Below are 20,980 nucleotides of genomic sequence, written 5' to 3'. Positions count from 1 at the left end.
TTATAATATTATATTATTATTAGAAAAAAAAATATGTATACTCGTGTTACCCAGTTTTTATTAAACATATCAAAATACCTTCTGTTAGCACTTTTAGCATTATATAGATCAATTTTGGGTAGTCGGTTAAAAATATTGCGATATGGCAATATTCTAGCAAAACCATTCACTCACCAATTATTCATTCATTCAATATCTGTCTGTCAGCAATGTCAAGTCAAGTTGAATCAAAACAAACGTCATTCTGGCTGTTTTACTTTGTCTTGTTGGGGTGCTGTCGCTTATTTTTGAATTTATTGTTTAATGCGCAAATTAATAACATAAAAATCATGTACAACGACAAAAATGAACTAACATTGCTGTTCATTGCGTACGATTAAGTCGCGTAGTGATAGATATCTCTGCGTGTACGGACGTACTCAATCTCAGTGTAGATTAGTTCGTCTGGAGTGGACTGGACAACATCTCTCTTTATCTCAGAAATATGCGAACAGCTATGTACAGTTTAATAAATTAGTTTAGAGCGCGCGATGATACATAGCGGTCAATAAAGCAGAAATGTGCCGGTGTAGTGTATTATTTTAAATTTAATAACAGAGACTTGTGCTTTTAAAATCCTGGTGATTACGCGAAAATATAATAAGAAAATTCAAAATGAGTTCTCTTGTATCCGGATTTGTTCCTGAATATTTATCCTCGATCGTTGATGAGTTAGATGAACACCCATGGCTTTTCTCTGCGTTAGCTTCAGTGCTAGTAGGACTAAGTGGGATTCTGCCTCTGTTGATTATACCAATAGATGAATCGGCTTCCTTCCAAGAGGGCGGTAAGTCATTTTTGGACATTATTGTAAGTTCAGAAGATACTTTTGTTCTATTTTTAGGTTCCACATGTCATTGTTATTTGCTGGTTGCCAAAACAAGTTGTAAATGCCTATATTTTATTTTACTGTAATGATATACAGTAAATAATATTCATGCAGTTTTTTTCTGGCATTGAACTACCTAGCGTTATAATATCTATATGTATTACAATCCAGGAAATACTTCTACAACAAGGAAATTGAAATGTAATAATATTTTTTTAATGCTTGTTTGAAATAATTTGAAATTTAATTATTTATCCCTATTTATATATGTATAGGTAAATAAATCATGTTTATTTGTAACACCATTTGTTTTGTTTATGAAATTTTTATGTTTTGGAACAAGAAATATCTTGATTATTTTCTTATTAGAGAAGGGGTCTATATAATGTTTTATTTATCTAGGTGGGTATCTGCCAATTTAAAATTGATTATTAGGTTTTTAATGACAATATTATGTTTTTATATTGGTACTTATATATGCATGTCACACAATGCTTTTAAACTGAATTAATGAGATGAAAAAAATTCAGGTTTCCAAAGTACTCCCATTCTAGTCCTCAATTTTTTTCATCTCATTATTTAAACATCATCATTATTATCATCATTTTCTATAGCCAATAAAAACAAGATAAATTATTGATAATGTAAAAAAAATCCCATTGTCTCAAGTTATAAGAATCCTCTGTTGGGAGGTTGTTGCCCCTCCACTGTCTTTGTCTAACTGACTATCAATTGAGTTCATAATGGATCCTCTGAATACTTATTCAATATTATGTCAACATTAGTATGCTCAAAGCATATTATTGATAATTGCATATGAAATTTATGCAACTATCAATTATTCATTCTACTTTATGTGTACTTACATTGTTATATTACTGGAGAAATATTATATAAATGGTAAGCCCTTCTGGCATGATAGGCACCAACACATGAGTTTCATTTGGCTTTTCTTCTCAGCAGTTGTCATTCTGAAATGTAAGTTAGATAATCTTTGGAACTACTCGAGGAATTTTCAAAATTCTTTTACCAGTAGGAAGCTTATTACTCCTGAATGCGATAGTATTTGTTGATGAGTAAAACTTTTTAATCAATGATATTTTTTCACTCTAACAACTCTATGTAATTTGTGGTTTATATAAACTAACTAGCGGCCCGTCCCGGGTTCACTCAAATAAAACCATAATAAAATAGATACATAAACCTTCCTTACGAAACATACTATCTATTTAAAAAAAACATATCAAAATTCGTACTATCGATTCAAAAAACACATCAAAATATGTTGTTACGTACATAGGGACAGACAATGCGAAGCCACTTTGTTTTATCCTATGTAGTGATACTGATTGAAGAGCTTTGTTCTAGCTGTAGATGGAGTAATATACTGGCTGTCTTCTGCCATAGATTTCCCCTCCTATATGCATTTTTTTTTGTTGATCTATATGTCACAAACTTTTTTTATTCGATATATGTAAAGGCTTTTAGGTTTCCCAATGCTAGTTTCGCCCTTTTATTCAAGGATTGATTTCTATATTCATTTAAGCGTGTCATTACGTCTTAACTGTGTAGACGAAGCCAATAATACAGATATTCGAAGGCCACGCTTAGAAATTGTTGCTGGAATTTAGATTAAAAAGTGATTTAAAAAAAATCTTTATTTAATTTACCGCGATATTATATTGATTATTGACTTCAAAATTGGTAGGTACCTAGTCGTATAAGTCATGTCACATGCCTTTCGGCGACTTTGACAAATTCATACACCAGTTGTAGCAATAATACACTAGATAAAAAGACGTCAAAAAAAGACCAAGTTGCTGGCCTTTCTCCTATGAGAAAAATCTCCCTTGATTGACATTTACAATCTGTAAGGAAGGAGAAGCAGCTGCCACATACTTGCACACATAAAAATATTTTATTATGGCATCATCAAATGGTTACAACCATATAGACACAGATTATACATATTCCAGTACCATAGATATTTTTAGCGTACCGGACACAATCTTATCCTACAAGCACTGATACTGTAAAAATATCTCAATATTGCGCCACCATTGCCCAACAGCGCGAGATTTCCCAATGTTCGTCACTCGACTGATTTCTCTTCAAATTTCCAATTCATATTTTTTTTCTCTCTCTCTGTATTATAATAGATTAGATGACAAGGTCAGAAAATATATTGTATGCTCTAAATAAAATATAATATGTATTCACAAAGATCGTAAATATTATATTTTTGATCACGATAATTCATAGACTGTAACAATGCAGCTGGATTATTATACGAACTAGGGATGTTACGAATGTCATATTTTTGACATTCGCGAATGCGAATGTTTAGGAAATTCATTAAAATAACAAAAAAAGTAGTAAAAGTAGGTACGTAATCACAATAGTAATTATTGTGTTAAATTGTAATAAAGTACCTACTCAAGTTTAGTATTAAAATTTTAATAGTGGCAAATTATATTTAATAAAAAGTAATTTGGCAGCTTTTTCTCCAGAGGGGACAAGTCAGAGACCCCGTCGTGCAAAGATTTGCACGGATTTGCATTCGCAAAACATCCATGCCTCTGAACCGAGAGGTCCCGGGTTCGATTCCCGGTCGAGTCATGATGGGAAATGATCTTTTTCTGATTGGCCCGTGTCTTGGATATCTATATATGTATTTGTTATACCTATAAATATAGTATCGTTGAGTTAGTATCCCATAACACAAGTCTCGAACTTACTTTGGGGCTAGTGTGATTTGTCCTAATCATACTATATATATTGTCCTAATTATTATTATACTACGGTATTATAAACTAATTTTTTCTACTTGCTGCGCCCTAGGGCTTCGATCGCGTAAGAATTTCGAAATAAAATTAGTTTATGGTTCACATTACATTCAGGTTAAATTTCATCGAAAAGTTTTCGAGTACATTTTTTATAATATTATATTGAATTCAATTTGCGACATTAGACAATAAGTACCACATTTTTCACCCAAGTGCACAAATAAAAACAAATCTCTCCTAATTTCTTCAACATAATCTACATCTTCGTGAGGTCCTACTCCGACATCACCGTAGGTACCCCTGGTGGTAAGACACCCACGCTTAAATGGTACCACTGACTAACAGGACAGGTTGTTGGTAGAATTTATATACCTAGTTCATAATGTGTGGTTTATATCTGCAACCCACGTGAAGTATACAAACCAATGAAGCAAGTTATTGCGTCCGTTGCCGTCTATCGCTTAGCATCTGAAAGCTATTTCATACTTCGTTACTTCATGAATCGCCCACACAAACACACTCCATCCCACTTCCCACTAATAATATATTATGGGACAGTTTTTATGTATGTTTGTCAATCGCTCTACAATAAATCTACTGAACGGATTTCGATGAAATTTTGTACTCGGCTAGATTATAACTTGGCTTAGCACTTAGATAGATTTTTATCCCGAAATTCTCACGGGACCGAAACCCCGGAACGCAGCGAGATAATGCTATAAATTTAGCTATTATTTTCCTCATTTTCAGTTACGTGAAATATTTTTATTCTCGGCTGTAGCACCCCGAAGCCCAGGTCCGCTTAAAAATGAACGACGACGTCGATCCTCTATTGTATCCTATCAGCTATTACTGGTTATTATCGCTTAGTCGTCTCGAACGACTTCTAGGAGAATATATGGATTCGCCCCATTCTAACTAACCACACGGCATTTCACTTGGTCTTCGTTTCGTTCAATTAACAAGTGTCTTGCACCGCAGACAACCAATTGTGACGAATTGCGTAACGACTCTTGATAAATCAAGCATATGGTTTGATTTGTTCACGCAGAATATTTGTCTGATGTTTAACATCTATCTGAAGCGTCAAATTTATGAGACATATGTATTTAATTTACTCCCAAAAAGTCGATTCAAAACCAAAAATGTTATTATGAGTAAAACTGACATCCAGGTGGCCTCTGTCAATTTATGCATGTAACCATATAACATGTGACTTGCAATAAAATCTGAATCAACTAGAAGGGCTGTTTGAGATGAAAGAGATAGCAATAATAATGGACAAATAATGATTTTTGGAAGTTATCAGGTTTGGAAGTTAACGTTATTTGATCCCATGATGTAAATTTTATTAATTTTTTGGTTTTCCCATTCTAAAACTATGTATATCACTCTTAATAGATCAAAAATATCATCTATTTATTTATCTCAATGATTGAATCAGTTATTTGATAGATGTCCTCTAAAGTCAATACGTGCTCGCTATAACGAAATTTTCAATGATCGATATCATTTTGACATATCGGTCATAGACTGTATATTTCTGGACAGTAATCTGTATGGTAGGAGTGGTAGGACAGATCTCGTAAACATGTAATCTCGGTTCGACTGTACATTATCGTTAAAAGTTTTATCATGTTGACAGTATGGTTATCTTGATTGCCGATCGCGGGATTATTTTTTAAGTATCGTCTTTTCATTGTTATAAAATTTAGGTACCTATTTAATCTATGTGAAATTTAGGTACTTACCTTCCATGCTGATCTGGAAGCGAAAGAAAAATATTAAATGTGCAGATTGTAAAAGACAATCAAGGGAAAAGACTACAAACTTGGAAATTCTATTCATAAACAATAGGCTAGCAACCTGTAACTATTGAAGATAAGATGTGATACAAATTATTAAGTTAATAAGATTAATATGAAATGGGAGGATAATCTAAAAAGAATTGTACTATCCTGTATTTGTCTACAGAGCAACTGGGTGTACATGTCTACATACCAGCTTATAATGACACCAAAAAGACGTTACTATTTTATTTAGAGTGTGCTGCATAACGTTGTACTCTAATCTCTTATGGTTAAATTATGGTCAGAGTTGATTCTCAATGTTCTTCCAATGGTAGATAGAATTATTATCCATAAGTATTAAAATATATCTATAATATATCAATAAAATATATATATATATCAATAAGATAGAATTATTATCCATAAGTACCGAAACTACACACAAGTTTTAAAACTATTTGTGCTATTTTATATTGAGTATATCTGCTCAATAAACTAAAGATTGACAAGAAACACACACCAAACAGACTGCGCATTCAAGTGACCCTGTGCAAGGATAGGCTGGTGGGGTGTGCTTGATGATTGTATATACGTGCGATTATGGCGTCTTCAGCAATCGATGGCTCATCTTCTTACTCGGGCTGACATGATGGCAGTTTCCGATGAAGCCACCAGAGTGGCTCGGTTCCAGCAAGAAAATATTACGGTAAACAATGAAAGTGTAATACACTATCGCTCGCTCCTTGGTTCATTTCCCGTGTCAATGTCGTACAGTTCAGTTCACAGTATCTGTAGCCGCGGCGGCTCACGTAGCGCTGATAACGGACAGACGACATGATAAGAGATTTGTCCCCGGCGAAATGTTTGTTTATTTTAACTTTTACTTTGTTGTATCATACAACTTGATATTTTTACACTTTAGAATATTTGAAAATGTCAGAAAGAGGGCATCGATCAGGTCATAGGCTTGACATTCCACATATCTGTAGAAGCGTAGCTACAGATATGTAGAATGTAAATATTATGAAGTGCGACAGGGACAAAACATACTTTAGCTTATGCTTTAACTTTTTTTTTTATGGGGTTAGTCTTTAAAACTTACATTTTGCCAGCGCTGAACACACACTATCGCGGAACTTCAGCTGCGGTTTGTTGCGCCCCTTCTGCACTTTGGAAGTCGTCAGCGTAGATTTAGTTTTAAGTAAACTGTGTAATGTATATTATCCTAAGTTGGATAAAAAAATTGAATTTCGCTATAAAAATATTAGAGACGTGATTAACGGCACAAAATTGGGCCAGTCATTTATGTTTTCATATACAAAGTTAGGCGGTTGTATGAAGCGGTGGTGGTGTAGCGGTTAAGACGCCCGCCTGTGGATCGAAAGGTCCCAGGTTCGAATCCTACTCGTGCCACATGAGTTTTTATACCAAACTGATTCATGTATAGTAGTTTTCATCGATCACCACTTGCTTCCGCTGAAGGAAAACATCGTGAGGAAATCTGCACACTGGTTGATTATAAACTTGTGTGTGCAATGGAGAAGGCAATGGCAAACCACTCCATTACTAACTCCAAGAAAGTTGTTGTGTGTGTTTAATTCCACGTAATGACCACGCCCCTCAGCCATGAGGAATACGACTATGAAGAATAAGTTGAGGATATTTAAAAAGTACCTTTTGATTCAATTCAGAAGTACATAACTAATTAATATTACTTACTAATAACAATATAGGTTAGTTATCAATATTCATTAGGTACTTCTAGCTATATCTAATAATGACAATGTTTTCATATCGCCTCATGTAAAGGTAATAGATTGTATCAGTAAATCCCTATGTATGATTGTAGACGATAATTTAAATTGGCAATTAAACATGAATGATAAAGCAAAGTCGATAAATATTCTTGCCTACTTGAAGTTTCCAAATTCAATTCCATAGACCATAATTCCCATAAAATCGCATATTCTAGAGTTCAGAGTTGCCAGACGTCCCGATTATGGGACATGCCGCCAAAATCGGGACTCCAAAATTTGACTCCAAAATATACTGTACCCTGTGGTACTATTCTATCCCATCTTCTTGGATTTTCAGTTAGAAGCAAAACAAAACGCGACATCAGCATACTTTTGCACAAATCAATGAAATTTAGCTATATCCATACTATATTAATTTGCGATTTTTCTATTATGGTCCCGTAAATAATACCGCTTTTTTTACTCAATAAGTTTCGAAATCCCGGCCAAAAAAAATCTGTCAACACTGCTGCTAGTTACACAATTATAGTGACGTCAACCAACCAACGACCTTTTACATCGCTACAGCATGAGATTAGATAAACACATCAATATTAAGAGATGTCTTGTTGACACGTGCACCTGTGATTTTGACAGTTCTATCTTATTGATAGACTAGGTACTTCGATTTGTTGAGTGGCGAACTGTTGGTGAAATTTTATATTCTAAACCATATGTATATTCATAAGAAAGATAAAGCATTATATTTTGTCTCGACCTGTCAATGTCAAATTTTGTAAAGTGAGATAGTGACAAAACATACTCTGCTTTAAGATGAAGTATGTAATATAATGCTTATAAAATATAATACTTTTAAGTACATAATATAATACTTTTAAGACAAAGTATGCTTTATCTATTTTATGAACAACATGGTAAAACCTGAGTCACTATTTAAATACTTACGAAGTAGTACTAGAATTAGACCTGACGCTATAGTAGCTCCGCAACGCGACACCGCTCGCGCCACCTTCACATTTTTATCATTTTTTGTTAACGAAAACTATAAAAAAAAACATCTATGCAAATTATGCTACGCTAGTTATATATCGGGATGTATAAAAAAAGTATTATAATTTTCTAATATTAATGTTGAGGTAGCTGACGACACGGATATTGTTGGCAACCTTATACATTTAGTCAACTATGTTTACACTTTCGACTCACTGTACCTCGGCCAAATTCCCGTAGAAAGCTCACTAAAACGTTCATCGTCCCCCAAACTCGAACAAACCTCGGAAAGCACGCGCCCTTACCGAGAATACTTTCCTCTCTTATAATGAAGTAAATGCCAAGTATGATCTCGACATATATCACGATTCGTTATCGAAACTCAAATGTAAACTACTGTCATGCCATCAATAACAAATTTTAATTATAATTATATTATTTTAACAATGAAGGTATAAATTCATATATCAAATAATAATTATTGATTTCTGACATTTATTCTTAATATAACTCTAATATTTTAATAGTAATATGTACTAAATCTTGTAATATTATTGTAATCAGAATAATAACTAACACTCGCCTGTTTACTTGAGAGTTGTGTCCACCTGTAATTGGGTTGCATGCTAGCACATTAGTTGAATGTTACTTGTAAGTTTTTTTCATGTAACCTGTTGGTGTACCTAAATAAATAAATGAATTTTATAATGGAAAACTACAATACTTTTATTTCGTTATTCTTCCATTAGTAGTTATAAATTATTATTGTATTGTTGCAGCTGGTGCGGCGACCCTTCGGATCCTGCTCAGCTTCGCGGTAGGAGGGCTGTTGGGTGACGTGTTCCTACATCTGCTGCCGGAGGCCTGGCAGCATGACCTGGCCAGTACACCAGGTCAGATCAGGATATTTTACACCAAAGATTCTGACATTTATTCGCTAAATTAGTCTTAGTGCATTACAGGTCAAGGTGATAGCTTCGATAGCTTCCATGGGTGATTATCTCTGAAGCGCCATCTGGCACTTACAATTACATATTATTCAAGATAAACATCATGTCATTCGGTCCTGACTTCCTAAGACTGTCGCCATATTTCCTCCAGCTAAGGAACTTTGAATGTAGTAATGTAATTTTGAATTTAGGGCGCGGGTACATCGCTATGTACCCGCTAAATTCAAAATTACACGCGGGCGAAGCCGCGGGCAAGAGCTATTAATAAAATATGATACTGCAATTAGACCTCGAAAAACGCCTTATATACCATGCATGTCATATTGCTAAGCCCTTATATATATTTCGTAATATATGGATGGAAATAAATATTGTCAGGTTTATGTTCACGACGGGGTCAGATAATGACAAAACGGTCATTAACTTCATGCATATTTATAGACATTTCAGGGCTAATACGCGTTCGTCACACGACTAATATTTTACGAAAAAAAAATTGTTTTCTAAAATATGTAGGTAAGTTTTTTTTTGTGTTTAAATTCTGCTACTTTTTTAGTTACTTAGGTTTAGGTATTGTCATGTCAAAAATGAAATGAAAAGGGCAAACGGCTTGGAGACCTAGCATTATAAGAGCCGGGAGAAATTAGTCTTCTTCTTCTTGACCTTATCCCACTCATGTGAGGTCGGCACAGTATGTAAGTTTCTTCCATTTCGTTCTGTCATTTGCCATATCCATTGACATTCCTTTCCTGTTCATACTATCCTGGACACACTCCATCCATTTCTTCTTAGGTCTTCCTTCCTTCCGGGAGAAATTAGTATTGACATAATAAATCCGGGAGTAAAAGTTAGTATGACATATCGAACACTACGGATCAAGTATAGGGAAAGGACCCGTTGTATTAAATTGTGTACAGTTACAATGAAAGCTTAACAGACGAAATTATCATAAAATTCTCAAATGTTTTGCTAACCTCAAATGTAGTTGAAAAAGGTCAAAAGTTAATGATGGTAATTCAATCGAATCGCGCGCGATACCATAGACCAGACAAACGACTGATAAACGTAACCTCTTTTAAATATAGGTAGGCCAATGTACGTACATATCATTCGTCATAAAGCACGAGTAAATAATATTATTATAGCAAATAAAAACCAAACGATAGTAAATACTTGTTTACCTAACGATTACCACGTGCTTTCGTTGCTTGGAACACAAAACGTCAACTAAAACGCGCGGCCTTATTGCAACGCAGTAAGAATCATTATTACATTAATTATTGTGACTCACTTAACCTTTATGCAATCGAATAGACGTTGCTTGTTACACGAAACCTCAACATATATATAGTTGTTCAAGTGACATAGGAAAATCTAATTTGCACAATGATATACTTGACAATAGACTTGCAACATTTGTGTTTAGTACTTGAACGGAAGCTGTGCCAGTGATGTACTCCATTGTTGTGGTTTCGATAAGTTATCATGGTTTTTTTATGTAAAGACAAGCGGAAACTGAGATTTGACCTATATTAATATCATATGACGTTTATCGGCTTAGACTGGTCAGAGACAGCATCGTGATAATTTTGTTCTGAGTAAAAAAAAAATTGTAATCAATAATCAAGATACTTTGTCCAATTCCATTTGGTAGGTACCTAGTTATATAACTATACTATTATGTACAATCAACAGCACATCAAGTTACCCTATATGAACCTTTATGGCACGGATAGCCACGCTGGATCTCGAAAGGCATAAAAATGTGTTGCAAACGCAAGAGAGAGCTACTGTGGCAATATAGAAAAAAAAGTAACCAGGCAAACAAAACCAAGTTCAAGCTATATTCGAAAAAGCTAAATAAAATTATCACACTAACACAAAAATCACAAAATGACTATTATATAAAATCATCGACAAACAAATCTAAAGCGACATGGAACATAATTAACCAAATGAAAAATAATGTACCCAAAGACCAAATACAAAGTGTAAAGAGTGGCAACGCTTTATTAAATAATCCAGCCGAAATAGCAGAGGCTTTTAATAATTATTTTGTTGACAAGTTTAGTAAGGATAAAGTACCTGTAAAACATAACATAGCTGTAACATCTGCCCAAAATTCAATTTTTATGACTCCAACTACACCATATGACATACACAAAATAATTCAATCCCTTAAAAACACAAATAGCACAGGATACGATGAAATATGCACAAAAATATTAAAACGTACATCAGACGTTATCAGCCCCGTATTAAGCCATATTTTAAATTTATGTATATCAGAGGGGGTGTTTCCAGAAAGATTGAAAACATCTGTCATAGTCCCCGTTTTTAAGAAAAATGACCGTAAAGATATGTCCTGCTATAGACCGATTGCTCTAATACCTATATTGGCAAAGATTTTTGAAAAGGTTTTACATAGAAATATATATGACTATCTAGAGAAATATAAATTACTCTGCAAAGAACAAGCAGGGTTTAGAAAAAATAGAACAATAAATGAAGCAATTTTCACTTTTTTAAACACTGTACTTACTAACTTAAATGCAAATAAATCCGTTTGTGCAATGTACATGGATCTCTCAAATGCTTACTTCAGGCCTACGGCATTAGGGGAAAGGCCTATGATCTGCTAAAATCATACCTAGAAAATAGAAAACAAATAACAGTAGTAAAACAAATATGCCCAAAGTCAAGAACTGAAAAAAAGTACATGTCCAAAACTCGAACCCTTCATTGCGGAGTCCCTCAAGGTAGTATCCTGGGACCATTACTGTTTCTTATCTACATAAATGATTTCCCAAAAACAGTAAATCATCAAGTAGTATTATTTGCTGATGATAGTACCGCTATTTTTACTGGAAAGGATAACACAACCTTACAAAATGAAATAAACAACTCCTTGGAAGGTATTATAAATTGGTTGAAATCTAATAATTTAAAGATAAATGTTGACAAAACAAAAATTATGCGTTTTCGTGACCAAAGAAAAAAATCCCATCCAATGGACATAGAATATCTAGGCTCTAAAGTTTCTGATGTAAACAATGCGAAATTCCTAGGCATCTACATAGACACTAACCTTGGATGGAAACTCCATGCTCAAAGTGTTTGTAATAAGCTGTACAGATTCTCTTATGCTCTCTATATGCTTGGTAAAGTAGTCAATAAACCAGCGGTGTTAGTTTCCTACCATGCATATGTCTCATCTGCCCTACGCTATGGAATTATGTTTTGGGGTAATTCTACCGAAAAGGAAGTAGTATTTAGAGCACAAAAGAGATGCATAAGAGCAATTTGTAAACTGCAGAAGCAGACCGACAGTTGTAAATCGCATTTTAAAGATTTAGGAATACTTACAGTCCCATGTTTATATATATTTGAATGTGTAACATTTGTAAAAAGGAATATACATTTATACACAAAACGTAATAGTAGTAGATATCCTAACAAAGTTTGTGGTCCAATAAGTAAATCTGGATATTTTCATAACAACTGTGTATTTCAGGCACCAAGATTGTATAACCATTTACCAAATGACATACTGTCATTAAATTATGTACAGTTCAAACGTAGTGTCCTGAATTTGCTAAAAAACAAGGTATATTATAGTATTGACGAGTATCTCTCTGACATTTTGTAAATTGGTATTTTTATTTTTTTATAATTGAAATTGACATAAAATTATTATAATGAATTGTATAACTGAATTGAAATGGAATGTGCACGTATTCGACTTATTATCTATCACTTTAAATTTAAATCTAAAATTGTATTTATTTTGTATTTCAGTATTGCATGCCGAAAGGCAAAATGTAGCGATACTATTTGTACATGTATAAAATCCCTGTGTTACCTACATTTGCAATAAATGATTTGAATTTGAATTTGAATTTGGATATAACGGCGAGTTTGCAATGTATTTGGGTAGGTTGATGTGCTGTTGACTGTACTATATTGTCATGATTTTTCTTTGGAGAAAATATCGGTTTCGTAACTTATTTATGTGATGGCTCAGTAAGGTAAAGATTATTGATTGCGTTCGGGGCTGTGACGCTGCGAAGCCCGGAGTCAGCGTAAAAAATAAAAAAAATAAGAATCGGTTGTGATTTTACTACTGCCCTTCTGCTTGACGATAACCATCATCTGGAATGATATTGTTGTCTATCGACTGCCTAGGCTAAGTGTCCCTTAGTCGTGACGACATCCACGGGAGGACATTGGGTGGCCCTATTCTAGGACGGAACCACACGCCACTAAAGTCCTTCTTTAAGAATTTCGTTTCAAAGGAATGTGTACCTACTATTACTGTTATTAAATTTCACGAGCGTTTTGAACGCCGCCGCGGGCTATCAATAGTGTTTATTAAATTGTATCATACACAGTAATCGATTTCATTATCCTATTTTATAAATAAATAAAGTACTGGTACAATGTCAATTTTATAAATATTTAATTTCAAAAAAATGATTCTTTATTCAAAAAAATATGCGACACTAATGAAACGCTACACGCCGCGTTCAGTCGTGGAATTCACCCATACTAATTTCCAATTTTATGATCAATTGTTTGTTTTTTCAGAGGGTGAACACGTATCTTTAAAATGCGGCCTGTGGTGTCTATTTGGGATGCTTGTCTTCATCGTGGTGGAGAAACTCTTCGCCGCGAGCGAGCACGAAGAAGAACCGAAGCCGAAACGGCACGGGGGCTCGAAGGAGATAGAAATAGAGGAGATAGAGAAACTTCTGGAGGTGCAACGGAAGCAGAGGGGCGCGGGGAAAGATGAGGGGATCTGTGGGGGCAATGGGAAGGTCACAGCCAAACAGCTGTATGATACGTGTGTGTTCAACAATAATACCGGTGGTGAGCTAACACTGATCACTTTTTATATTCTAGAAATTGAAAAAATCTATTGGGTAAGTAGCTATATTTTGCATAGGTGTGCCAGTGCCACAGATCGATTTCACAAGGCAAGGCATTGCTGTAGCGTGTGCAAATTTTTCAAATTTTAACAAAGACAAGAATTAGTTTTACTTTCTGACTTTAAAATCATTAAGGTGTGTGTACTGTGGTAATGTTAATTTCATGAATGATTGATTTTGGAAATGATTCCTTCTTCAAGAAAATTGACTGATCGTAATGGCAGAGCGGCCGCAGCGGTCGAAACGCTCTGCTAACCACCCTTAGTAAAAAAAAATGCTTATTTCAGGAGATGGCACATGTTGCAACTCGATGGCTGGCCCCGTCGGCTCCGGCCGGTGTAAGAGCAACCGCTGGATGGGGCGGTGCCTCATAAGGGAAGCTAGAGAGAAGGCGCTTGGAGATAGCAAGGAGAAAACTGATAAGAAAGATGTGAGTTCGACGACCTCTGTAGCTTAGACTTGCTCACTGCAGTCCCCGGTTTTTAGATGTTTAGTTTATCTATATATGTATTGTATATTGTATATAGTATCGTTGAGTTAGTATCCTGTAATACAAGTCTCGAACTTCATTTGGGGCCAACTCAATCTGTGTAATTTATCTATACTATTATTATAAAGAGGTAAGCGTTTGTGAGTTTGTATGTTTGAGGCGGATAATCTCCGAAACTACCGAACCGATTTCAAAAATTCTTTCCCTATTAGAAAGGTACATTATCCAAGATTGTTATAGGCTTAAATTTTATCTAAAAATTCCCACGAGAGCGAAGCCTCGGGCAACATCTAGTCTCTATATACATGTACTATTTAAATTCAAATAATTTAATCAGAAATTAGACCTTCACACACCATTTTTTGTAGTAATTTCTCAAAAAGCTACAAACACTGGCTTAAAATATAATAATATTATATGCATTGTAGGTAGCCGGTTACCTGAACCTGATGGCGAATTCCATCGACAACTTCACGCACGGACTGGCCGTGGGCGGCTCCTTCCTCGTCGGCTTCAGAGTGGGCGCGCTCACCACGTTCGCTATACTTGGTAACATTGCTTGTGACTGTCTCCTGATATTGATATAGATGATAAATTATCGATTACAGTGCAGGTTTCCTCACGATGCTTTCCTTCGCCGGAAGCAAGTGGTGGTTTATGAAAACTAATATACATGCGTCAGATTGGTATGCAAAACTCATGTGGCATGAGTAGGATTCGAACCCGGGACCTTTCGGTTCACAGTCGGGCGTCCCGCAACGACTTCAATTTTAATATAGTGTTACATTATTTATATACGTATGAGCACGTGTGTGTTTAATTTATCCATACAAAGCATAACTCTATTCTATGTTTTGTTACAGTCCACGAGATCCCTCACGAAGTCGGGGACTTCGCGATTTTGCTCAAAAGCGGCTTCTCCCGTTGGGAGGCGGCTAAAGCTCAACTGGTAAGTACAGTCAACAGCACACCAGCCTACCCAAATGCTTTGCAAATTCGTCCCTATTACCATGGCATTTAGACCATAGTAATAGGCCTTTAGGCACGATTGGTCCAATTCGCAATTGGTCCAGTTTCAAAAAATGTCCAAATCGCGGTTTGTCTAAAATATACGATGTTTCCGAAATTGTATAATTTACATACATATAATATTATACATATTAATCACGTCTTTACCTTACAGGGTAGACAGGCATACATAGGTACATTCTATGTTTTTATTACCATGTTTCCGAAATTGTATAATTTACATACATATAATATTATACATATCACGTCTTTACCTTATAGGGTAGACAGACATACATAGGTACATTCTATGTTTTTTATGCGCAATTTTTGATTGAATATATTGAAATGATATTTGACGACCTCGGTGGCGCAGTGCTTGCCTCTGAACCGTGAAGTTCCGGGTTCGATCCCCGGTCGGGTCATGATGGAAAATGATCTTTTTCTGATTGACCCGGGTCTTGGATGTTTATCTATATTTATGTATTTGTTACAAAATATTGTATCGTTGAGTTAGCATCCCATAACACAAGTCTCGAAGTTTCTTTGGGGCTAGCTCAATCTGTGTGATTTGCCCTTATATATTTATTTATTTATATATAGAGAAATAATTTTAAAAATGTGCAATTCTAGGCGACAGCGTCTGCAGGTCTGGTGGGCGCCATGACGGCCGTCATGTTCAGCGGTGCCAGGAACGCTATCGGTGAGAATATCTTCTGATTTGACTCTTTGAACAATCTCTCAATTATATAATCGCTAGTTATTGCCCGCGGCTTCGTCCGCATGAATTTCTCTGCAAAAACGGAGCTGACATGATTTTCATACAAATTTTCACCACTTCGCGCAACTACTGCACCTATTGTTATGAAATTTGGTAGATACATAATATAACCTTCTAATTCTATCAGTACTATATAATCCGACAAATTCGATAGTCTGATACTGCCCTGCAAAACCTTTGTCGCATTACCGAGGGTCCACTATATAAAAAAGTCAGTGTGTATTAAGTAATAAAAATTCGCAGAGGCCAAAACGTCTTGGATAGTGCCGTTCACGGCGGGCGGGTTCCTGCACATCGCGCTGGTGACGGTGCTGCCGGAGCTGCTGCGGGAGCCCGACCGCCGCCAGGCGCTGCGCCAGCTGGCGGCGCTGCTGGCCGGCGTCGGGTTCATGGCCGCCATCACGTACTACCTCTAGGCCGCGTGGGGCCACCACCAATACTGTCCACAATAGTGAAGTTCTAATATGTGAAGTTCGGAAAAGTGAAGTGCAAAGTGTTATTCAAAAAGGCCGTGGTTAGATTTCAACATCGCACGTGTGTCACCACTGTTGTTGCAGCGTACATAGGCTGCGGTGATCACTTACCAATAGATGGACCGCAAGCCACCTCACCCTTGACTGGATGGAACTCGATTATATTAAAGATGTAATGTTGGCGGGAAATAATGAGAGTCGCTCAAATATCTGCTACTGCTATCGTCGGCATAGCTAACATATGACTATTACTTCTACATAAGATTGAATTCAATTGTGCTAAACATGTGCAGTTTACAAACAGCGTGAAGACCCAATATTCAAAATGAACTATTCGGGAAGTAGATTGATCAGTCCGGAAAGTGAATAGAATAAAATTACTCATTCAAGGGTCCATAAAGTGCGGTGACCACTTTTCATCAGATTGATCGTATGCGTGTTTGCTCAGTAGCATTTATCTGCTTACTATCTTCTCTTAAAGCGACTAGTTTTTTGCATCTCAAATTCGTACCATCACGTCAAAATGTCCCAAATAGTAAAAATATTTTCTTGGAAAATTTCACTTGATTACGAAGTAAAATTTTACAAAGCATGTATTGATTTCACGTCAAATCTTGACGCTTATCTGTAAAATTTACAAACTAATTTCACACCACTAATTTCATAATGAAATTGAGGCTCTAAAACGACTTCACAAATTGCAAAAAGCATAACGCGTTTTAGTTATTTTTTAATTTAATTCACAATCACTTATGTACATATTATGTAGGTACATACATGACGTAGTCAAGCCATTCATTTAATAAATATTAAGTAAAATTTTGTGTAAATAAAAAAAAAGTATTACTCTATCGAATTTTAGAACATTTAGGCGTTGAATATATTTTTCTAAAAAAAAATCAGTCATTTACTAAAGAGCAAAATGTGCTCAATTTGTAAATACGTATTAATTATTATTGGTATGTTAGTTTTATTTCTAATAAAAATGTTATTACATTCATATTAATTATATTACTTTTAATTTTAATTATTATATTAGTTCATTACTTTCTTATTTTGTAAGAAACCTCTTGTTTCTAAACCGTTTAAGATTTTTTATTAATTTAAAGTTTAAAAATCAGTACAAGTCCTATAGACGTTTTGTTATTTTATACAACAGTTACGCTTAAACTGTGTATCATTTTCCTGAAATTTTACTAAAAAACCAATGGTACAAAAATGTTTTAAAATAAAAATGCTACTCGTAATTACCGAATAATTTCTGATTCGGTAAATGCAAAATCTATTAAACCAAAAGACATGCATTTATATATACGTAAGCATCGCCATCTTGGATATATAGTCGGCAAACTTATTAAATACGTAGTATTTACAATATACGGCTGTAACAATATTCCTGTACACACATAGTGGCAAGATACGGTACCTTGGGCGGATCCTATATGCAAAGCGAAAAATATTAAGACTTCTAAAGCGTAGCCATCAGTCGCGTGCACTCTAACGAATACCAAATCCCTCACCCTTTTTAGAAGTGTAATATTACATGAAACTTCGCATAAAGGTACCCTAACTTACCATAATAACCTATAGTATATACGTAATTAATACTCAAGGATTTTTTTTATTCAGCTACTCAAGCATACTGCAATTTATAACATATACCTAATACATATAGTTACATCCATTGCACATGTATATATAGGTATTTTGTTACACCCTATAATGGTATTTTTGAGTGGTTTATAGTTATAGGGAATTTATCTGTTAAATCAATCACATAAATCAATTAATATTATAAAAATAAAACTTTACGATGTCTTTATATTTTTATTATAAACTTACCATGTATAGGTTACAAACAAAGGCAAAAATTGTAAAAATACAGGGTGGGCCTTAATCTATATATTTTGCCCTTATTTAAAAAAATATTTTTAGGCTATCGAAACCAATTGAAAAAATAATGTTTTACCTATTTTATCTCAGTATATATTTTGTGAAAAAACTTCAAAGTTGCAGGCACATTTTGTTAAAGTTCCCATTTTTCCACAAAATATAATACTTACTATATTTCTCTTTATTATGGTATATTTGTACTATTTTGATATATTTTAGTAGTATTTCACTAGTTTCGCGTCTTACTTTTTTGAGAAAGTAGGTATTTTACGTTTTGGTTACAAGTTAAAACAAATTGTATTTTTTAAAATTCATTTATATAATTAAAACAAAAAAGCTGTAAAATATCATATAGTATTTAGTATTAACCACTGCACTATAGTTGTGTGTGATAGTGTCTAGTTTCAACACAATTTGTTGTAAATACTCTTAGATATACACGGATTGTCATAAAATATTACGTCACATATACATGTTTTGTTAATGATGAAATACAACCTGACCACAAAATAAAATAAAGCGTTAGAAAATAAGCTCTTCTAAAATAAATGTATTTCTATGCTAATAACTTTTGAAATATCATTTTTAAGTCTCAAGGTCATAAATGCTAAGAGCTAAAGTTAAGTTTTGACAGTTGACAGCTTTGTTGAGCTTCACTCAGTCAACGCCCCACAGATTTTACTTAAAATTTTGAAATATTGTGATTCGTTTATGAAAAATTACGGGAAGATTGCTCTTTTATATTCAGGTTTGCGTCGACTTTAAATTTAGTCAGGGTATCGGTTCTACCTGTGGTTCTACATACATTAAGTCAGTCAAAGCCGAGGTGCTCCTTATTGCTAAACGTTACAATTTCTATGATAATCCTATAGTAAATTATAGCCAGTAATTTGTCTGTCATATCCCACATTGTTGTATAGTTATGTAATCACTGCATTTCATGTACTTAAGAACTTTTTGATGAGAAGAACATAATATAGTTATAAAAAAAGAAAGAAGAAAGGAAATAACAAGACATGTTAAACATGTAAAAATTGCTATTTGTGGCCCGACCTCTTGCGTGGTCAAAGGTAATACAATGACTTTACCTCGCAATAATTAAGAGAGGAGAATTTTTTCGTCACATTATTATTTTCAAAATTTGTTAAAAAGGATGTGTGACATGTAAATGGAGAGGTCGGACCAAATGTGAAAGAGATAGCAATATTTCACATCAAAAAGTTCTGAGTTTTTCTGGCTCCAGTATTTACCTATAGCTTCTTGATATAGTGTAAGAGAGTAGTCATGTTGATTACTTACCAAAACATTTCTTAAATTCAGTTTCCTTCCATACTACTGAAATTTTAAATTGTCAAAAAAAATACTAATAATCGTGGCCTGATTTTTTTCATCGCATTATTTAAATCAATACATATAATAAAAAATAGTCGATAGAGTCATAGTGACATAATAGAGTAAGAATTTGAAAAAAAATATTTTAATGAAACTTTTTTGTTATATGTATAGCTATTAAGCCTGGGCAACATATAAGGTATAAATTTGAAAACTGGAATAATACCCATGGAGCTGAACTAAATAATAAGAAATATGGAAATGACGCCTTAACAAAACTTGTTCAGTCGCTTATCAAGATGCTCATCAATCTTCTGTACAGGAATCGTTACGCTTTTTCTGTACAGTTAAATTTCTCTAATAATTTTGACACCTTACCAAAAGTTATTGGGCCACGCGAACGAAGTCGCGGGCATCAGCTAGTGTAAATAAAAATAGTCTTATTACTAACCATGAAAATTTTTGAAAACAATGTTATTTTTTTGTCAGCGCGTATATTGGTCAATCGGCTTATTCCACAAATTCCCTTAGACGATCCCCTAAGAGGGGATTGGTAGACTTCCCACCCACCACTCATCCCCTTAACACGTTGACCATAATATTGTTAGCAGTCAACATATTAAGCAAAATTTAAATGATTAGATTTGTGACTCATCCCCTAAAAAGATTAAACAAAATGTTTTATTAAGTATAACTTATACTGTAGTACTCATAGAGGATAACCAGTTATGTGATAAATATGCCATTAATTTAATATTGAGTATTGCATGTCGTTGTCATAAATAACGACAAATAAAAATAATAATAAAATTTTAATGTTAAAATAAATGATCAAGAATCACAGCTTTCGTTTTATTCCAAATCCCTTATCTGTAAAAATGTATTTTGAAAGTGAATCATAGATTTGAAGATAAAAATACACGAAGAAATAGCT

General features: G+C 34.3%; 1 protein-coding gene across 1 annotated transcript; it reads left to right on the top strand.

The window, feature by feature from the left end:
• Positions 1-229: 229 nt before the first annotated feature.
• Zip99C (Zinc/iron regulated transporter-related protein 99C) lies at positions 230-20,889 on the top strand. Its single transcript, XM_053763755.2, has 8 exons — positions 230-826; positions 8,971-9,084; positions 13,729-14,010; positions 14,357-14,499; positions 14,988-15,108; positions 15,423-15,508; positions 16,201-16,270; positions 16,592-20,889. The coding sequence occupies exons 1-8, from the start codon at positions 655-657 to the stop codon at positions 16,762-16,764; spliced, it is 1,161 nt and encodes a 386-aa protein (XP_053619730.1). The 5' UTR covers positions 230-654; the 3' UTR covers positions 16,765-20,889.
• Positions 20,890-20,980: the final 91 nt, after the last annotated feature.

Source organism: Plodia interpunctella, chromosome 24 (genome assembly GCF_027563975.2).
Source record: "Plodia interpunctella isolate USDA-ARS_2022_Savannah chromosome 24, ilPloInte3.2, whole genome shotgun sequence".
Lineage (NCBI taxonomy): Eukaryota > Metazoa > Arthropoda > Insecta > Lepidoptera > Pyralidae > Plodia > Plodia interpunctella.
This window is presented reverse-complemented; position numbering and strand designations above follow the sequence as displayed.